The sequence below is a fragment of the Plectropomus leopardus genome, chromosome 3 (genome assembly GCF_026936395.1).
Source record: "Plectropomus leopardus strain MGB_pleo_1.0 chromosome 3, ASM2693639v1, whole genome shotgun sequence".
Classification (NCBI taxonomy): Eukaryota; Metazoa; Chordata; class Actinopteri; order Perciformes; family Serranidae; genus Plectropomus; species Plectropomus leopardus.
This window is the reverse complement of record NC_142178.1, coordinates 37,315,881-37,334,791: the sequence shown is the minus strand read 5'-3', so window position 1 is coordinate 37,334,791 and position 18,911 is coordinate 37,315,881. Positions and strand designations below refer to the sequence as shown.

The following is an 18,911-nucleotide window of genomic DNA, read 5'->3' as shown; positions in this document are numbered from 1 at the left end:
TTTCATTGCAATTACATAGTAAAAAGTGAAACGCCAGGTTTGCGTCATTACTCTTTACCGGTGTTTAATTAAGAGTGTTTCCCCTTTATCTTCCTGCCCACCCTTCTTTTCTTTCCCCTGTTTCTCTCCAAACCACTTTGTTGTTTGCCCTCTGTACTTTTATTGAATGTCTGGTTTATTAATGTGCCCCTTCTCTGTGTGGTTTTATATTCTCCTCCTTCTCTCACTCTTTTTTTTTGGTTTCTTTGTAACCAAGGGCAAGAATCATTAGTTTACTTTCTTTCCCCAGACTGTTCCCTCTGGTTTATATTTATTTCTAAAGTATCAAGTCAAGAGAGAGCACAGAGCAATCATTTTAGTAAGGAAAACTGCAGCTGAATTGACATGCTGTTGTATAATATTTAAATCTGTGCAAATATTGTGACGTTTTCCTGCCATAGCAAGATCATCAGTTGGTGCTACTCGAGAAATAGGAGATTATTCATGAACTTCATCAGCATAGATGCAATGCTAGCTCGCAGCAGACTGGCGGCAGGTGATAGTTTAGCAGATCAGCGGATCTTAAACAGTGCTGCGAAAGTAGTAGACGGTCAGGTTTTGTGGCATTGTGCAAATATGTTTTCATTGATACAAATATTAACCTGCCAGTGTGACGAATAGCCTTCTGAGATTTTACAGAAAATCTGCCTGCACAGCAGCATATCATGATCACTGATGCTACCTGGTGGCATATCATACCGTTGCAAAAAGTGCCTGTATGCATCTGTGTCCGACATTGAAATCCCTCACAAACGTGGTATTTGAGGAGCTGGGAAAGAGAACAGGCAGCTTACTCATGTTCCCTTGAGGACTGACGTACCTCCTGTTTACATTAACAGAAAAGTCTTATCTTTCAGTACGTGTTCAGTAAATAGTATAAAATGTTTTTTTTCTGGACGAGCTGCCTCTGAAGATATTCTAAAGTTTTGAAGCTGCTGAAGCTTTGTAGTGGGTGGTTTTAGTGGCTTATGGGACATATCTGTTATTTTGTTTTGCATTCTGGTTTTAATGCCAGCTCTGAAATTTTTTTTGTGTTTATAGAGTATTTGTGGAAGCAGCTTGTCCTTTTACCAAAAAAGTGTTATCAGAGTGCATTTTGATATGGATGGTACTATTATTCTTTTTTAATGATGAGTGAACACTGGATTAAAGGAGCTTTATTTCCATTATTTCCTCCCTTTACCTCTTTTTTCACCAAAAATCAATTATTCACAACGTTCTTCTTCATTTTTCACTCTCTACATTCTTCTCTCTGTTACTCCTCCTCTGTTCCTCTTTTCTCCAGAGCTCAGGCCTCAGTCCCTCTGCAGCCCTCTGTCTCCACATCCTTTTCTTCTGTCCACTCTTTCTTCCATTATCCATTCACAAACATGCTTTTTGAACTGAATCCCTCCTGACTGTCCCTCTTTACATTCATGTTTGCAGTCTCCCTCCGATTTTACTTTGGTCAAAACATTTGGTGCAACCTGCAATAGAGCTGCAGCAGATTTTTCAATCTATTGATTTTCATAAAGGTCCATTGATGCTCGTTTTATTCCTCCACACAGTCCACCGACAGTCCAATAAGAGAGTCGACCACTTGATTATTATGAGTTTTCAGTATAACTGGAGGACTGCGGTTGCAGTTTACTCCGTAGAGGCCACTGTTTACTCTGCAAAACCAAATTTCATTTACAATTTGATAAATGAAATTCATCTGTCTTGTGTGTGTGAGCAGCGTTCTCATTTAAGTCTGCAACTCCCGGTTCTGCCTTTTATCAGTGCTATTAAATCTGACCGAAAAGTGTTCTGAATGGCCACAATCAAATCCAGGGTGAAAAGCCTGCCGTCACAGCCTCATCCTGGCTGCAACCCACGGCTTCTCTAATCTCTCCTCAAGAAGTCTGCTATTTCTTATCTCCACACAATGAATCCTACCATGGGCATAACAGCACGCACTTGGGACAGTCACTCCTCAAAGGCATCTGCATTCAGTTATGTCCATGATAAGTGACAGTGATAATGACGAGTAGTATTCTGCGTGCATTCACACTTTTACTCCGGTGAGCTGTTTGCTGTCTGAAGCGGTCATGCTTATCAAATTGTCAGGTTCAGAAAGTTAAAAAAACATTATTTGATTGAAATGAAATTGACCATCACAAATTTTCAGAACCTAAGGCCCAACTAAAAACAGAGTCTTTCCTTCAGGTTAAAAAAAGAAAAAAGCGTTCACATGACAACATTGTGAAAAGATCCTTGTGTGCAAGCATCCACAAAAACAACCAAAGACACTGTAGAATGCATGCCAGGCCAGTAGTTGGTGGTGTAACTTTGTAATGACACATCATGGGAGAACACCACGAGTCTGCACATAGAGGCGTTCTTCTACAGAGAGTTGAGTATAAACAAACGAATGACGGATGCACGCACGAGAGCCAACAGCCTTAATAAACTCAGAGTCAGCCGCGCAAGCACAGCTCAGTAGCCGGCCATTGTTGTTATTTTTGTCCTCCTGCTCGTTTATGGCATGACATAACATCACCATTCTCACAGGAACTGCGCATTGCCAGTTTACACGGTGGCATAACGGGGGCGTTTTCAAAAAATACACTCAAAAGTTTGGCTTCAAAAGTTTGCATTTCTAAGCCCCCAAAACGCTGTTGTTGTGTTAACGAAAGGCTCAACTGCAACAAAAGTGTAATGTTTCATGCAAGTTGCCATGTAAATGGCCCTCAAGAATTATTAAAGTTTTATTTGCCTCTGTGCCATTTAGCCATGGCCAAAGGCAAATAAAGCTTTTGAATACAACCAGAAGATGACACATGCTTTGTGATGTTTTGGTGTCTTGTAATCCCATATGGGATGGGCCGGGCTGGCACGACACAGAAAAAAAACTAAACTAAACTAAACTTCAGTAATCAGTTTTTTCCTCTCTTCTCTCACTCCATCTGTTCTCATCCAGCTCCATGCTGTCCCCTCTCTATCCGGACCATGGCGGCTCTTCGGTGTGGCCCCAGAGTTCGTCCTGCTCCTCCTCCTCTCAGGGCCTCCACCGGCCGCTGCGCTGCCACCCTCCCCCAATCAGCGGGAGCAGCGTTGGCCCCAACCCCACCTACTACCACGCTGTCTATGACGTCCGGATGGAGCAGTACAGAGAAGTGCCCTTTATCGGCGGAGGTGGTGGCTATGGGGTTCGCTCCGGCCGGGGCTCCATGTCCCTGGTTACCAGCAACAACGACCCCACAGTCCCGCTGATCCGCCGCAGGGGAGGAGTGGTGGACCACCGTGATGTCATCCTGGCCCACCAGGCACACAAGCTGCACAACACACCGCAGGCCAGGAGGAAACAATGGGAGTGAGTACACTTTAATTCTTTACAGTTGAGATAACAATAGAGTTATAAGGGGGGGAGGTGTGTTTTTTATGGTATGAGTGACTTGTGGGTAATCTGATGATGCCGTTATCGTATGGCGATTGGTTACAACATTCAAACTTCTCGGAATTTGTTTTCTTTTCTGTCAGTTTAATATGACAACTGCCTGAAAACTACTCCATCAGCCATTGGTGTCTGTTATTTTAATTTTTAAAAATATCACGATATGGTATAGTCGAGCCAGTGTAAAAACTTTCAAAGGGTTTTGATATTACCGTACAGCGTATGGGATACAGAATTTTACCAGGTGTCCCACTTGACTCAGCAGTTGCTTCATAGCGGAGCATAATTACACAATCGTCTAGTGTGCCATCAGCAAACGAGCGCCTGACTATCACATTGCATAACATCAGAGCTCTCTGTCAACACTGAATCCATTAAATATGCACTCCTGTTACTTCATGTGAACACACTATGTAGCTATCAGCTGTGCGCTTGAGATCATACTGGAGACATAACCACTGTAAAAGTGGGTGAGAATTTGCTGTCTTACTATGTACTTTTTAAACCGAAATCAGTTGTTTTATATCGTGATATTTAGTTTATCAGTATTGTCATTTAATACTCCTTCTCACCAAGATGTGCACGCAGGTTTTTCAAACATAGGTAAACCTGCTAAATATAGGCGATCGACTGTTTTTCCACTGCCATGAACACACCGCCGGAGCACACGAGTCTGCCTTTCTGTCAGCTTTTGTGTGTGTGTGTGTATGTGTGGGTTGTTTTGTTGGTGTGTCTGTGCGATGACATGGACAGGCACGAAAGCAGAAACAGAGATATTTGAAAACTTTTCAGTTATTTCTTCTCATTATATATCTCTTACTTATTCAATCTCTCTTTTAAACTCGGCGTAGATGTAATGGGATTGGTGTTTAAGCAGATTAGGAGGAGACGGACGGTAGTTAGTGACGGTGTGCCATTGCATCTCACCGGTTTTGGTGAGATGGCTGAAAATACTGCATTCACCCAGATTTTATATTTCTATGCTGATCAGAGCCAGAGACAATAAAAACCTGTGTCTACTGCAGAGTCATTTGAACCGGGTATGAATGCCGATCTTATGCATTCTAATTGTATTAAAAAGCCAGATGTTAGTAGGTGTTGGTGGGTTTTTTGTGCAGTGGGAATGAGGCTTAACAGAAACTTTCAGCTCCCCGGTGATCCACCCCCAACTAGCTGCCACCTAAATAAGGTTTTTGTGGTGAAATAAGAGGTTATAGTTTAAATAATTCCTCATTTACATTTCATGAATCAGCCATTCTTCGTTCAGTGTAGTGCTGTCAAAGCGAGCGACAGGAATAAATAGAAATGGGACATCTGACAAAAGCTCATCTCTAAAGCTTGTTATCTGCAGCCAATTAGAATACATTTTCTGTTGGCTTCATATTCAAAATGTTGCCATATCGGAGCACTTCAAGTTTTCATTCTTGTTATATCGATAACAAAGCATTTTGTTAACTCACCATTCAGTGACAGAGTGATATGTAATATTTTGAGGAGGTGACAGTCAAAACGTGATCTGCCATGCCCACATAGTCTTGACAAATACTATCCTAAAAAAAAAGAAGCCTTTTTTAAAACTAGGTTTTCTGATGGTCAGGGACATTCATTTTCACCCAGATTTTTGTAGATATTTAATGAGACACTCAACTTAATGTGTGTATTCTTACTATTTCAAGCCATGTTTCCAGACGCTTTAAATTCTCTGTAAATGTAAAGGAAATATTGAGTAGCGGAGCTTTAACTTGCAGTTAAGGTTTAAATGTTTTTCTGGGAACCAACCTGGAGCTGCTGAATTAGCACTGATGTTAATTGTGGTGTGAGATCAGCTAATCTTGCTTGTGTCAGAACATCAAGGAGTGCTTTCTCTCCACCTGGTCAAAGGGAATACGTCCATCCCTCTATTTGCCTCTCACCCTCCCTCCTCCTCCTCCTGTTACCCATAGCGATATTATTCATTATCCCGCACAACTCATATCTCATATGTGCATAACTTCTTCAGCTTATCTGTTACCTACTGAACATAAGCCTCTGTACAGGTTACCTAGAGACAGGGGAAGAGTCATAAAACATAATTACTATTGTTCAACACTAATTGCAGTAATCATATCTGGGATCTAGCAGTTCTAACAAGGTCCCAGTTCATCCTGGCCAATATTAACAACACCGAGTGTAGGTAGTCTGCTTGGAGAAAGACTTTGGCTTGGAAAGAAGTGCTGCAAAGGAGGGTCATGTTAGGTTGCTCGTCAGATAGAAGACAGTCATAAAAACTGTCTGGCATCCAGTTCTTTCACTTGTGAGTTTGCAAAGCAACTCCAAACAAGTGAAAATGCCAGCCCAGTTGCCAGAAAAAAATAGGGATGCATGATAATAATTATAATAACTTTATTTATATAGCACCTTTAAAAGCTATTGTTTACAAAGTGCTTTGACAGACAAAGCAAAGGCAGGAACTCAGGGAATATTAAAAATAAACATCATCAAACATGCCAAACAGAGAAAGGTCTAGAACAGTCAAACAAAAAGGCCAGAATAACATGCGTTTACAAAAGGTCAATGAGAATAAAGCAAATAAAAGGAATAAAAGTAAATAAAACAGGCAGATCACAAAAAGGCTGGTAAAGTACTAAAATAAAATAAAATAAAAATAATAATAATAACAATAATAATAATAATAATAATAATAATAATAAAAATAATAATATTGGCACGTCATCAGTATTGGCCAACATCCGCTTTAAAATGAACTATTAGGATCGATCAACATGCTTTTTCTTATTTTGCTCCAAAAATTGGCAAAAAAAAACAGTATGGTGCATCTCTAGAAAAAAATATGGGTGCACCTTTCAGCAAGCCTCAGATAGGTTAAATTTACATGTTATTATAATATGGGAAACGCTCAAACTTTACTTTCAATCTAGGGCTGGGCGATAAAACAATGTTGTATCTCCGCCGTTGTCTCCAAATGTCCGCTCCACCCTTATTCTTCGCAGGTGTCTTCACCGGTGTCTCTGCCGGTGTCTCCGCCGGTGTCTCCGCCAGTGTCTCCGAATTTCCGCTCGCTCTCATTCTTCGCTGGTATCTCCAAATGTCCTCTATGCTCTCATTGGCCGACAGGTGATTCCAATCACAGTCTTTTAGGGCACCAAAATGTCTCGATCCAATCCTGATACCGTCATTTATTAGCGTGCTCGCTGCTCACAGTAACCCGCTGAACACCGGTGTAAGCGGCCGCTGTCTCCCCCCTCCCTCCTTCTGCTCCGTCTGTGTGTGACGGGGACACGATGAGAGGACAGCCTGGACGCGGTTTGAGTTCAGGTGTAGTGAGTTTCCAGCTCGGTTCTGCTGAAAGAATAAACTGATATCTGATGTTTGATTCCTTCCAACAACAAGCAGAACAACATGTAAATCTGCAGAGATCACAGCAGAGCCGTGACTTAGGGACTGTTCTGTAGCTGCTGCTTCCTGACATTTTGGGGAATGTTCCTCTCTATAGTTCCACTAGAACTCAAACACAATATTGTTTTCTGCATTAGTTTTGGATAGTTCAATTTGACATAATTAGATAAGAGGGAAAAACCCAGCCAAAAAATCACTTTATGTTGCACGATCTCCACCAACTGGTTGCTACAGAACAGCCATGTTTGGAGCCTAAAAACTCAGCAAAGACTTGCCAAAACAAAACTGGTTTTGTTGTTTTTATGGTCGCGAACGTTGTTCTGCAGCTTGGCAGGGATTTTGCCTAGGTGACACACCACACACTGTCCTCTCCACCCCTCAGTCAGCTCATATGCTCATAACTTGTGTAAAAGTAATGTATTTGTGGTTTGCAGATGATTACATTGGCAACATTTGATCTGGCGTCTGTGCTTGAAAATGCACTTGCATCAGTCTAGTCATTACGTTTGGGATAATATCCCACTATGAATTTACATCAAACAAAGACAAATAATCATCAGCTATGATGTGGAGGGCTGATAATTGTAGTTTTATTTATAGTTTATAGATTTTCATAAGGTTCAAGTGAACAGAAGGAGAGTCAGTTCGATCTGTTTTGTGTTGTCAACTAAACAAAGAGAAGAACAGATTGGTGCAACACTAATGATTCTTCAACAGAAGGCCTCTTCATTATGTGTTCTTTGGTTGTTCATATCTATTTCAATCCAAGCGTGGCGCACAGAGCTAAACTTCTGCAGATGCATCAGATGGTAATGTGGCTTAAGAATTGGAGGCTATAAGATTCACTGCAAGATCAATACGCCGTTTCCAAATAGTGTTAGAGCTTTTAGTACAAACGTGATTCGAGCGACTGAGAAAATCGATACGTTTGTGTCTTCATTGATTGTACGTCTCTGACAGGCGGCTGAGGGAGAGAATGTTTTCTTTAACAACACGAGCTGTATTTCTGATGATTACATAGAAACTGTTGCAAACTAAGCGAGAAAACTCTTAAAACAGCATTTAAGAACATATTTTGACCGCCTCAGCAATGTCATGCAGACTCGGGCTGCATGCACACCAAATCAGGTGTTGCGGCGATCAGGGTTGTGCAGCAGTGTGGGAGTGTGACTTACATGGCCCGTTTGTGGGGGAGTGGAGACCAATTATAGAAAGCTAATCTTTGTCTTTTGTAAGTTTATCTTGGCTTAAAAGATGTAAAATTCAGTTTGATTATAATGACTGTAGTGTCTTTCCTGCCATGGAAGAGGTGTTTGCACACTTTGGACATGAGCTGTTAAAGAGATATTCTAAGGGAGAGGAAAAGGGCTGGAGCACGCTCAGTCTAACGTTTCCACCGACATCAGTAAAGCTGTTCTATTCGAAATCTATTCGATAGTACACAAGCCGCATCTCACGCACCACACTCTCAGAGACACAGATATCTCTAAAAATTACAAATAGTAAAAAGTACAAATTAAAAAGCACAAGTAAAAGGGATACTTTGCCAATTTTTAACCAGCTTTATATCGTTACAAGGTGGGTAGTATGTGCAAATAAACTGTAGAAAACTTCCCTCTATCTTACCAGTGCCTCGATCTTCCTGCTCCCCTTCCAGCAAAACAACACAGCATCCAGTTTTGCTGGCTTTTTGGCTGTAGCTAGAACTACAGGCTGTACCTCTGCATTTTTGTATAGCCTGCTACCTCGGACACAGAGTATAGAAGTAGAAGTGGATCAAGAGACGTTTTTTTAAAATATACATTCAGTCTATTTAGATATGGGGCTAATCTTAAAACATTTAGGGCTGAGGCCTCAGACGCCCGGGCCAAACAACGTCACTGGTCGAGGACAGCCACTCTCAATGTTACCTTTGCTGACCCTCTTAACAGCCATTGACGAAACTTGGCTTTTCCCGGCACAAGGCGCCCTGTCCTTGAGTCCTGAGCCTCGTAACTAATGCAGCCTGTGGTGACTTTATATCGCCTCCTTTTTTTTTTTTTTTTTGACAGACAAACAGGCAGAAAGATGGGCAGGCAGACAGCTGCTGACCCAGTTGCAGATCAGACCAGGTGTGTCAGCGAAGCCTGGGGGGGCTTAGCTGATTTTTATTAGACATGACAGGTTAAAACCCCACTTACCCTGTCATGCAGTGGATCCATGGATGGAAAGATTGCCGGTGGGTCAGGTGGATTTTATTACCCTCTGGTCCCGTGTGTCTGCCTGCCTCTTCCCCTTTCTGTCACTTCCTCTCTGATAATGCCTCCCTCAGACTCTAAGGAAGTCCTTACAGACTAGTTGATCGCACCCAAATGGCATTTAGGACCAATAGCTGCAGCAGTCATCTGTCCTCTGCCATTATCCCCCATAATTGTGATTGAGGGCATGTTTGGTGCTTCTGCTGCATCACCTGTCTCTGCTGTCTCGCCGTCTCTGGCACCAGTTCAGTTCAGTGAGTTCATCATTGGCAGAACACTGAGATTCCTTTTGTGCCATAAAGTGATAAAAAAAATCAATCAAATAGCAAAAGAACATATTAGTTAATTAAGATGAGATGAAATGTGATAAGATGGATCCTAAGGAGGAAAATTATTATATTGTACCAGCAAAAGAAACACACAAATAAAACAGGAAAGAAATTTATATGATAATCATAATAATTGCTGTGAGATGACTGTGATAAAATGAAATAACACTGAGATATAATATAAAGTTATTACACAGTAAGACTAGTGCAGTATTTGTAAAATGATGTTCTGCTACAGGGACACTCAACGTTCTTTGCTGGGGGGCCATTTTTGCAAAATGACCGGAGGCCGATACGTCCACAGTCCGATATGTGTTTCTAGACATTTAGGACTTTTAAGACTATCAATGTCCATAAATCAATTTTAAGAATTTCTAGGAGTTTAGCACGTTTCTTGGATTTTAGGATGTTAAGGATTTTGGAACATTTTAGGACTTAAGCACATTCTGTGAGTTTTAGGTAATTTTTTAAGGTGTTTTTAGGATTTTGGGATGTTTCTAGGATTTCAGGATGTGTCTTTGATTTTAGGACATTCTAGGATTTAAGACATCTGTAGGATTTTAGGGCATCAGGCGCTGAGCCAGGACCTCGTATTTTGTTGCTGTTTTATGCCCTCTGGCTCCTTGTGTATACTGGAAGTATAAAATCTGTTCCCAGTGTGAATCGGTTTATTTTTATTGTGAATTAGAAAATGGTCGGGGGGCCACTCTGTGCCATTTCGGGGGCCAGATTTGCCTGCGGGCCATAAGTTGGATGATGTTGTTCTGCTAACACAAATGTGGAAATAATAATTGCATGTGTTTTTATGGTGGCTGTGGTGTCAGCGCAGTGATGTGAGCTTTTATGAGTCTGAGTTGGTCGTTTAGTGCGAGGACCGCAAAACTAAAGCACCTTGTTTTATCACCATCAGTAAAAAAATCCATCTGAAAATAAACTGGTAAAAGACAGTGTCCCCAGTGCTCCGTTCACATTCACGTTGTTTTGCGGTTTGCCCAGTGGACAGTTGATAGTTACAGTTTTGGAGAAGTGTGTGCATGCCAGGGTGATGGGCTCTGCCTCGTAAACTGAAACATACTGGAGACTGTGGGAACTGCTGGATTAAAGGTGCGTTTGGACCAGAACAATAAAAGCAACCTAATGTTCATCGAGTCATTTTCATCGTTTTAGTCCCTTTGAAGACCTTAGATTTGATCGGTTGCTTGTTCGAGCAGCTTATTACAACCTGTATTTGTGTTTATTTTTGGGCACCTTTAGTGGTGATGATAATTATGTTTTTTATGATGGGAGGAAAGGAAGAAGTCAGACACCGTAGTATAAAGAGCGAGAAAGTCGGCGTATTGGCAGGAGGCCCACAGGAACGCCGCTCAGCTTCGCTTCCAACTGAGGGAAACAAAAAATCGGATTCAACTTCTTTACCCTGTTTTATTTTCCTAAAGCCAGCCTTGAAGGTCAAACCAGACACTGTCCTGGTCACGCTCGTGTTTCTTTAACCTCTTAGCTGCTGCAACTGTAACTGTGCTTTTTAGGCTGCGACATTGGTAAAAGGTCACGGTAAGCTGAGAAAGCCTGTGGTTTGGAAAACATGAGGCAAAAATAGGCCGAGGCAGGGTCAGAGGGAAGAGCTGACGGATGAGCAAACTGAAGCAGGAGATGATGTTTTCATCATTTCTGTGTTTAAGTAAACTCTTCATATCAATCTGCCTCCTCCTGTCTGACATTTAGAAGTGAAAGTGTCCTTTTATTTCATGGATGAGGCAGACCTCATTAAACACAGAGATTTATGAATTAATAAGCTTAAAGCAAAAAGAAATTACTTTGACAAATGGATTAATTATATTTTTTATTTTTCATGTGAGGAATCACTCATCTAACCTTCCTCAGTTTCGGACATTATTAACCCTCCTTTTATGTTCAACTTCAAAGGAACAGCAATAATGTTCCCCGGTCAAACTGACTCATTGCATGTTTAACTCATCTGACAGTCAATTTCATAAAGGAGTGTAATTGCATTTTTCACCTCTTACAGATAATGGTTTACTCATGAGAATTCACTTGTTTTCCAATAAAAAATAATAGTTTTTAAACAATTTTTTTCTGTACAGTATTTTTTCAGCATTTTTAAATTAGTTTTGTTGTGGGGGCATGTTGACTTAAAACAGGTCAGCTTTACCCGCAACATAACAGAAGGGTTAAAAGAGTCTCCTCATCAAAGAGAACATAATTAACAGCAGTAACAATTAACACATCAGATCCGCCTGAATCAAGTTTTGGTGGTTATTATAGAAAATGACAAACTCAGGGTTATTCTTATGCCTCCTGCTGGTGATCGCTGTGGCAGGAGGCATGTTTTCAGGTCGTCTGTACATTCGTCTGTCCCATTCTCATGAACAGGATATCTCACGAGCATCTTGAGGGAATTTCTTTTAATTTGGCACAAACATCCACTTGGACTGACAGATGAACTAATTAGATTTTGGTAGCTGTAGGTCAAAGGTCGAGGTTGCTGTGACCTCATCTTTCTTATTCTTGTGAATGCGATATCTCAAGAACCTCAAGAGGAAATTTCTTCAAATTTGGCACAAACGTTCACTTGGACTCAGTGACTCAAGTAGTTAGATTTCGGTTGCTAAAGGTCACTGTGACCTTGTGTCCATCTCATTCTTGTGAACGCAATATCTGAAGAAGGCATGATGGATTTTCCTCAAATTTGGCACAAATGTCCACTTGGACTCAAGAATGATTTGATTTTGGCGGCGAAGGTCACTGTGACCTCACAAAACATGTGTTTGAGAATGAAGAACTCAGTGAATTCAATTCTTGAATGAACTCAAGAACTCAAACGCTACTTCTGACAAAGTTTCACATAAATGTCCAATAGGATAAAATAATGAAGTACGGACATTTTTTATTCAAAAGGTCAAAGGTCAGATTTAATGTTACATCATATTGCTCTGCTAATACACTGCTCTGGACATTATTCATAGTTATTTCTCAGGAAGAGGAGAAACATTTGATCCGATGCTGAATTGTTGACACTAATCTGAAACTGTGCTGCCGGGGAAAAGATGTGTGTGAAGCATCCATGTTTTCAAAGACCTGGAAAATAACAATAATTGCAACTTGACTGGTACACAGAGGCATAAAACTGCAAGGCAATCATTTAATTAATTCAAAATTCACTTTTCTTTTTTAAAAATATGTATTTATTTATTTTGTTTTATTTTAAAGGGACCACGTACAGTTTAAAATATACAAATATATTACCAAAAGCATTACCATTTGGTGCACTGTACCAGATTATAGCTTAGAGCAAATTGGCATCTGCAGCCTCTTGGTTTTTCTGCTGTCTGTCTCTATCCTCCTCTCTCTCTTTTAATGTCCGCCCTCCTCTTCCTCCTCAGAGGAAGGTGGATTTGCAGTGCCCTCACGCCAAAGCTTTAACTTCTTGCCAAAATCCGTCGCCTCCACCCTAACAACACACGCAGAAACCACTCAGTGTGTGTGGTGACAGATATATCAGATATAACACACTCTTTCTTTAATTTCAGGTGTGTCTTTAACATCACATTCATGGTGACTTTAACACGAGTGTCAGACCAGGCATCGAGCACGAGCAGCGTGAGAAACAGTGTGAGAGAGATTACAGGTTCACAGTCTGCATTTTTATTCAGTGCTGAATTATTAGGGAGAAGACCGTTAAAATGACTTTTGTTCTGTATTTATTGTTGTACCGTTAACAGACTTCAGCGTTTTTAGTGGCAGTTGTGACCCACTCAGCAAGAAATCAGCCTACACAGGAAATCTGACAATGCATTCACACGCACTAATGTCGTGGCTGCTGTTCCTGGTGATGAGAATAAATTGCCTCTCTGATGAAAGATGGAGAAATGTGTGAAATAAAGTTTCCGGCGTTGATTAGCTCTTACTTAATAATGAGAAACGAGAGTGCAGTGAGACCGCATATCGCCCACCACTGAATGCTCATAATGACAGGCTCTGAATCTGTGAATCCGTCAGACCTCAAAAATCCCCCAAAACAGTCTGCAAAACCCTGGAGGGACTGTTTATTTACAGTCGATGGTTTTGACATTGAAATGTCTTCATCAGGGTTCAAATGAAGTGGGAGACAATAGAGTGCCCCAAGGATGACGTTTTTCTATTTTTCGTGTAATTTCTTTTCCCCTTTATTCTTCTTTCTTAACTTTCTTGCCTTATTTAATCTTTAAATCACATCACATGAGAGTGAGTTTCTTAGATTGTGAATACTAATGTTTGTGCTCACACAAAATTAATTAATGTGACTGATTTATTACACTTATGAAACAGATGGGTGTTTATAGGAAGAATTATGTCTTCATCTCTTAATATGTTATACATTTATTATTATTATTATTATTATAGGTATTATTATTATTTATATTATGATAACACACAGACATGCACATTATGATTTCATTATTATTAATTTATTTTATTATTATTATCATCATTATTATTATTGTTATTATTATTATTATTATTATTATTATAACTGTTGATATTTCTTGCTACATTTCAAGGCCTTAGAAGGCTTTGTCACATTGAATTAAATTAAATTATCACAGTCTTTCTTATTATATGTTTTATATTCTTATTTATAAATAAGAATAAGGTGAAAAAAAGAAGGTAAAAATCTTTTGCAAAAACAGACATTTTGTAAACTTTTTCGCCTTTCATTAAATCTCTCTAATTCAAAATGTCGCACTTAGCATCTAATTACCTTGAAGGAACATTTTCTTTCTCTCTATACGGATATTTGTCGTGCAGTTTGTCTCCCGCTGTCCTCTATGACCACCTCCTTAACTTCTCTGCAGTACATGAACGTAACACGGCGGACTTTGGCATTGAACTTAATCCAGGCAGCAGTTACATTTCTTCTCAAAACTATTTGGCAAAACTATTTGTGTGCATCTTAAATGTGTCAGAGACATTATTTGAAAGCGTTCCTCCCGCTTGTCTCTGTCTCTGTGTCTCTCCCTCAGTGACTGTCTTCCTGTTGTGTTGTATTAGTGCCAGCATCAGTCAGTTTGTTTTGCTGGCTTGGCGACGCCACTCTGCTGCCAGCTGCACTTCTGCCTGCAGAGTGCACATCATTCATTTTAATATTTCTCCTCCTCCTCTCTCTCACCTTCCACCTCTCGTCTCCATTCACCCGTCAGCCCTGTCCTCTCCTCCTATTTCTCCCCCTCCCTCCACTCTTATATCTTCCACTCTTGCCTTTACCTCCCATCCATTCAATTATTCGTTGTCACCCTTTCCTCTGTTCCTCATTTCATCCCTTCTTTCCGTCCCTTTCTCCTCCTCTTCTGCCTGTCAGTCTGAGAATTAGTATTCTGATTAGCAGCAACTATTTATTGCTGTTTGTGACTGTGAGACGTTTTTTAATGTTATTTGGTTTCATGAGAAGTGATTAAGTTTTCAGAGCTGAACACCTCTATGCGAACATGCTGCTTGGGGTAACGAACTTTTTTCTGCTGCATTCAGTTAGAAAATGTTATAAAGTCAAAGTTTATTCAGTCGCTTTAAGTTTCAAAGTAAACTAATTTCTAGGCGCATTTCATGATCATTACATTTGTCTCCTTGAAATTACTACAAATTTAATGACTCTCTAAATGTTTTTTTAACATATGGAAACATGTTATTTGCAAAATGTATACTAACCGTTCTCCCAACAATATTCACTCTGTCAATAAAATATCAGGCTATAGAAACCTGACTAAACCTTTTTATGGTTATCTTAAATCACTCACAGTGCACATTTGGGGAGACTGTGGTCATGGTGTAATATAAGGCATATATACATTTTACTTATACCTACTCCATTTAGGACATTGTACTTTTGTTTTGTTTGTTTCCTCATAACATTTTTTTAATTTTTGGTCTGAAATAAAGTCATTCAGTCATTCATTTATATTGAAAATGTGAATAATGACTTGAAGCACAAGCAAGAAGAATTTAGTTTTTGAACATTTAACGCTGGGATAGGCATTTTTATTTTGGTGTCACGATAAAAATCCCACAATAAACTTTGAGCATATTGTAATTGCAGTGTTCTGAGCAAAAATTAGACCTCTGTGCCTCCTCTTGGCTCTGTTTTCAGACGTTTGAAAATCTAGCTCATGACGAGAGACTCTGGCAAATCACAGGTCATTTCAGAGAGAGGGCGTTCCTATTGGCTGTTCTTATAGACACGACACGCCCCCACTTAATAAAATGAAATTAAAACCAAAGTTTTAAAAACAAACACTTGAACATCCTTCAGGGTGATGAAAACTACCTTCAGTGTCAAAAACAATCTTTGGGAAAAATTTATTTGGTGCGTATTTTGAGCTTTTAGTTTGGCCTGTGTTCCTGACATGGAGGGGCGGGCTCTAGGACCTATACTGCAGTCTGACACCAGGGGGCGATCAAGATTTAAAAGTTACACTTAACATTGTTCATCTTTTTATAGAGTCTGTGGGCTGTTCTGCAAATAAAGACGCAAGAGTACATTCAATTGTTTTGGTGAGTGCAACGTCCAGCAGTGTTTTGTGGACTATAAAACTTCACCTGACTTTCAATCGGCAGATAATGACTAAAGTTTCATTTTTGGGTGAACTATCCCTTTAATCTGAACACTTTTGTACACAGATTGTTCTTGATATCGCTCTGCTCAGCAGCCCCTGCCGGTCTCCTGGGCTGATGTCACATGTCTTGTTTGTCCAGCCGTCCTCATTGCCCTCGTCCCAAAGAGGTTCTGCCTTGGATTCACAATGTCGCACTACTTTGCTTCTGAGAGAGGACAGTCGTCCTCACAAAAGACAGAGGTCGCTGTATTTATCTGCTGAGGACAGACTCAAATTATTAGGCTTCCTTTACAGAAGCCTTCATCTCTCCGTCATTTATCCCTTTCATCCAAATCCTCAGTGACTCACCCCACTTCCTCTCCTTTGTTTCACCTTGACCTGCCCACCTCCAAACACACACACACACACACACACACACACACACACACACACACACACACACACACACACATCACTGGTCAATTTGATCAAAGGTGTGGTGGTTCTTTGACTGACAATCACTCACACTGACACACACTTGCTCACAGAGGACCAAAGCTGAGTGTGAGGAGGAGGAGGAAGAGGAAGAGGAGGAGGAGGAGGAGGAGGAGGAGGAGGAGGAGGAGGGCAGGAGGAGGAGGAGGAGGAGGAGGACTCCTGTAGGATTATGCTGCCCTCTTGTGTTGATGCTGAAAAGTGATCACATTATCTGCAAAGTGCATTTCATTTTATGTGTTCAAGAGAATAAATCATCCCTGTTCTCTTCTCTCCTCTCTTCTTTGTGTGTGTGTGTGTGTGTGTGTGTGTGTGTGTGTGTGTGTGTGTGTGTGTGTGTGTGTGTGTGTGTGTGTGTGTGTAACAGCAAGGTGATACAGGACCAAATGCGTCATGCTGACACACACTGTGACGCAGGTGGGCACCATGCCCACACATGCACACACACATGCACACACACTGGACTTGATGTAAGGATCAGAAACACAGTTTCGAGGTTCGGAGGTCCATGGCAGTTCAGTGTCTCACAAAGGGGTCCTCAGCGTGTCTCTGGGTAAGGACATTTGTAGCTGAAGGAGACACAGAGCAGAGGCCCCCTACTACCTAGTGTAAAATTAAGTTGTATATTAACCCTTCGAACCCAAAATCCATTTGATCTCTTTTGAAAATAAGAGAAGTGGGCAATGAGCAACTTAACAAGAAATAACACAGAACCTTTTAGAATTTGTAGCGTCTCTGCAGCAACATTTGAAGCATTGTAAACTAATGATCGACGATATTGTTTTTTTAGGACTGATACTGATACCAGTTATCAGTAGTCAATGAGACCGACAACTGAAATTTGGAAACTATATGCATTTATAATAAAAATGAAAATCTTTCTGTCAATATTTAGAATTGGGAATATAACAAACTCTAACATAATACTTTGTTTAAATGTCTTTAACAAATGTTTAATCAAAACTAAAACATTCAACATCTTATACAGCATGTTCCCAGCAACTTTTTTAATAAAGTCAAGTTGAAATAAAAAAACTAAAAATGAATAAATAAAAACAGCTCCCTGAGCTTTCACAGTAAAAGTTCCACCCTTCCACACTTTCTGTGCACTATTTTATGAGTTCATTTTATTGGCGATCATTATAATAAAATGCCAAATATCGGCCTCAGTAATTGGCCGGTGTCGTGGTTGCGTATGAGTCTGGACAGACATGGGTGTAAGCTGTAACTGTAAGTTGATTAGCGGAGGCAGACAACTGCGAGAAAGTAATTCTTGTGTTTTCGCTTTTTTCCTTCATGTCCTTTGAAAGCAACATTAAGTACTTTCCCACCGGCACCCCTGTTTCAGCACATTCTGGCTCATTATTTTGCAGCCTGAAAGCTTCCTTTCTCAGTTTAATAATATCTATTCCTTCCATGATCCGATCTTCCTGACTTTGTGTATTTAAAACAGTCCACTTTTCACGATTACTGTCTTTGTGACCGCACATATCGAGAGAAAGATCTTCTTATTCTTTGAAGACGCTCTGCTGAAGTTATGCAAATCTCCCAGTATACATGGCGGTTATGTGAGTAGAGTGTCTATATTAGTTTGGATCATCAGCGTCTTTGTCACGCCAAACCAATCCTTAGTTTTATTGCAAAGCAGATGGAGCATCGTTCCTTCAGCGGCACCACATTTTATACATTTACTGTCATCCCTTATGCCCATTTTACATATCGCTGTGACAGGGCGTAATATAATCCGTTGAGTATTTAAAATTGCCTTCTTGTTTTTTTGTGCAGAGGAAGAGGCTGCCTAGAGTTTTTATCATAAATCATTCCAGGAAATATCATCCTCTTTTTAGTGAAGGTCTCTGATCCATTTCATAGCACAAGTCCTAAAGTGGTTGTTGGTGCTTTTGTTTAACTGCTTTGTTGACACCTCTGTAGTTCTTTCACCAAGTGGGAGATAAGTAGCTGTCAGCAGCTCCTGTTTCTGATGTGAAGGGTTTTTTTACGACTTGGCTGCTTGTATTTACGGTGAATATGAAATAGCGTGGCATTTTTGTGCTGTGAGATTGATTAGTTTTTTTTAACTTCTTGACAGTAATGTTTTGAAGGTATTTTATTGGATCTTTTAGCATTTTTTCCTCTTTGTTATATCTTGTAAGCTGTGCATTTATTAACTTAGAAAGTGCTGACTCTGCAGTACGGACAAACTGGAATAAAAATTGGTTTAATACCTACATAAGTCACCTCTGTCATTAAAAAATACATATTGGCATCAAGGTTGCAGCTATAGACTGATTTTAATATATATGGTGGTATGAAAATTGACGGAAATCATACCGTGTACATTTGTTTATCTACGGTAATCAAAAAATTACAGCTGGGTGGAGCACCTCACCTTTATTTCAATTATTTTCAAAAGTGA

At 40.2% G+C, this 18,911-nt stretch overlaps 1 protein-coding gene across 2 annotated transcripts in view; it reads left to right on the top strand.

Annotated features, from left to right (window-relative positions):
• The window catches only part of LOC148190053 (uncharacterized), a 34,467-nt gene extending 17,903 nt beyond the window's left edge, over positions 1 to 16,564 (top strand). For both annotated transcript variants that reach the window (XM_088074936.1, XM_088074935.1), the window contains exons 2-4: positions 2,981 to 3,373; positions 15,907 to 15,959; positions 16,086 to 16,564. In XM_088074936.1, the coding sequence (XP_087931062.1) occupies positions 2,985 to 3,373; positions 15,907 to 15,931 (414 nt within the window). In that variant the 5' untranslated portion in view covers positions 2,981 to 2,984 and the 3' untranslated portion in view covers positions 15,932 to 15,959; positions 16,086 to 16,564. The remainder of the gene's footprint in view (positions 1 to 2,980; positions 3,374 to 15,906; positions 15,960 to 16,085) is intronic.
• The last annotated feature ends 2,347 nt before the right edge of the window (positions 16,565 to 18,911 follow it).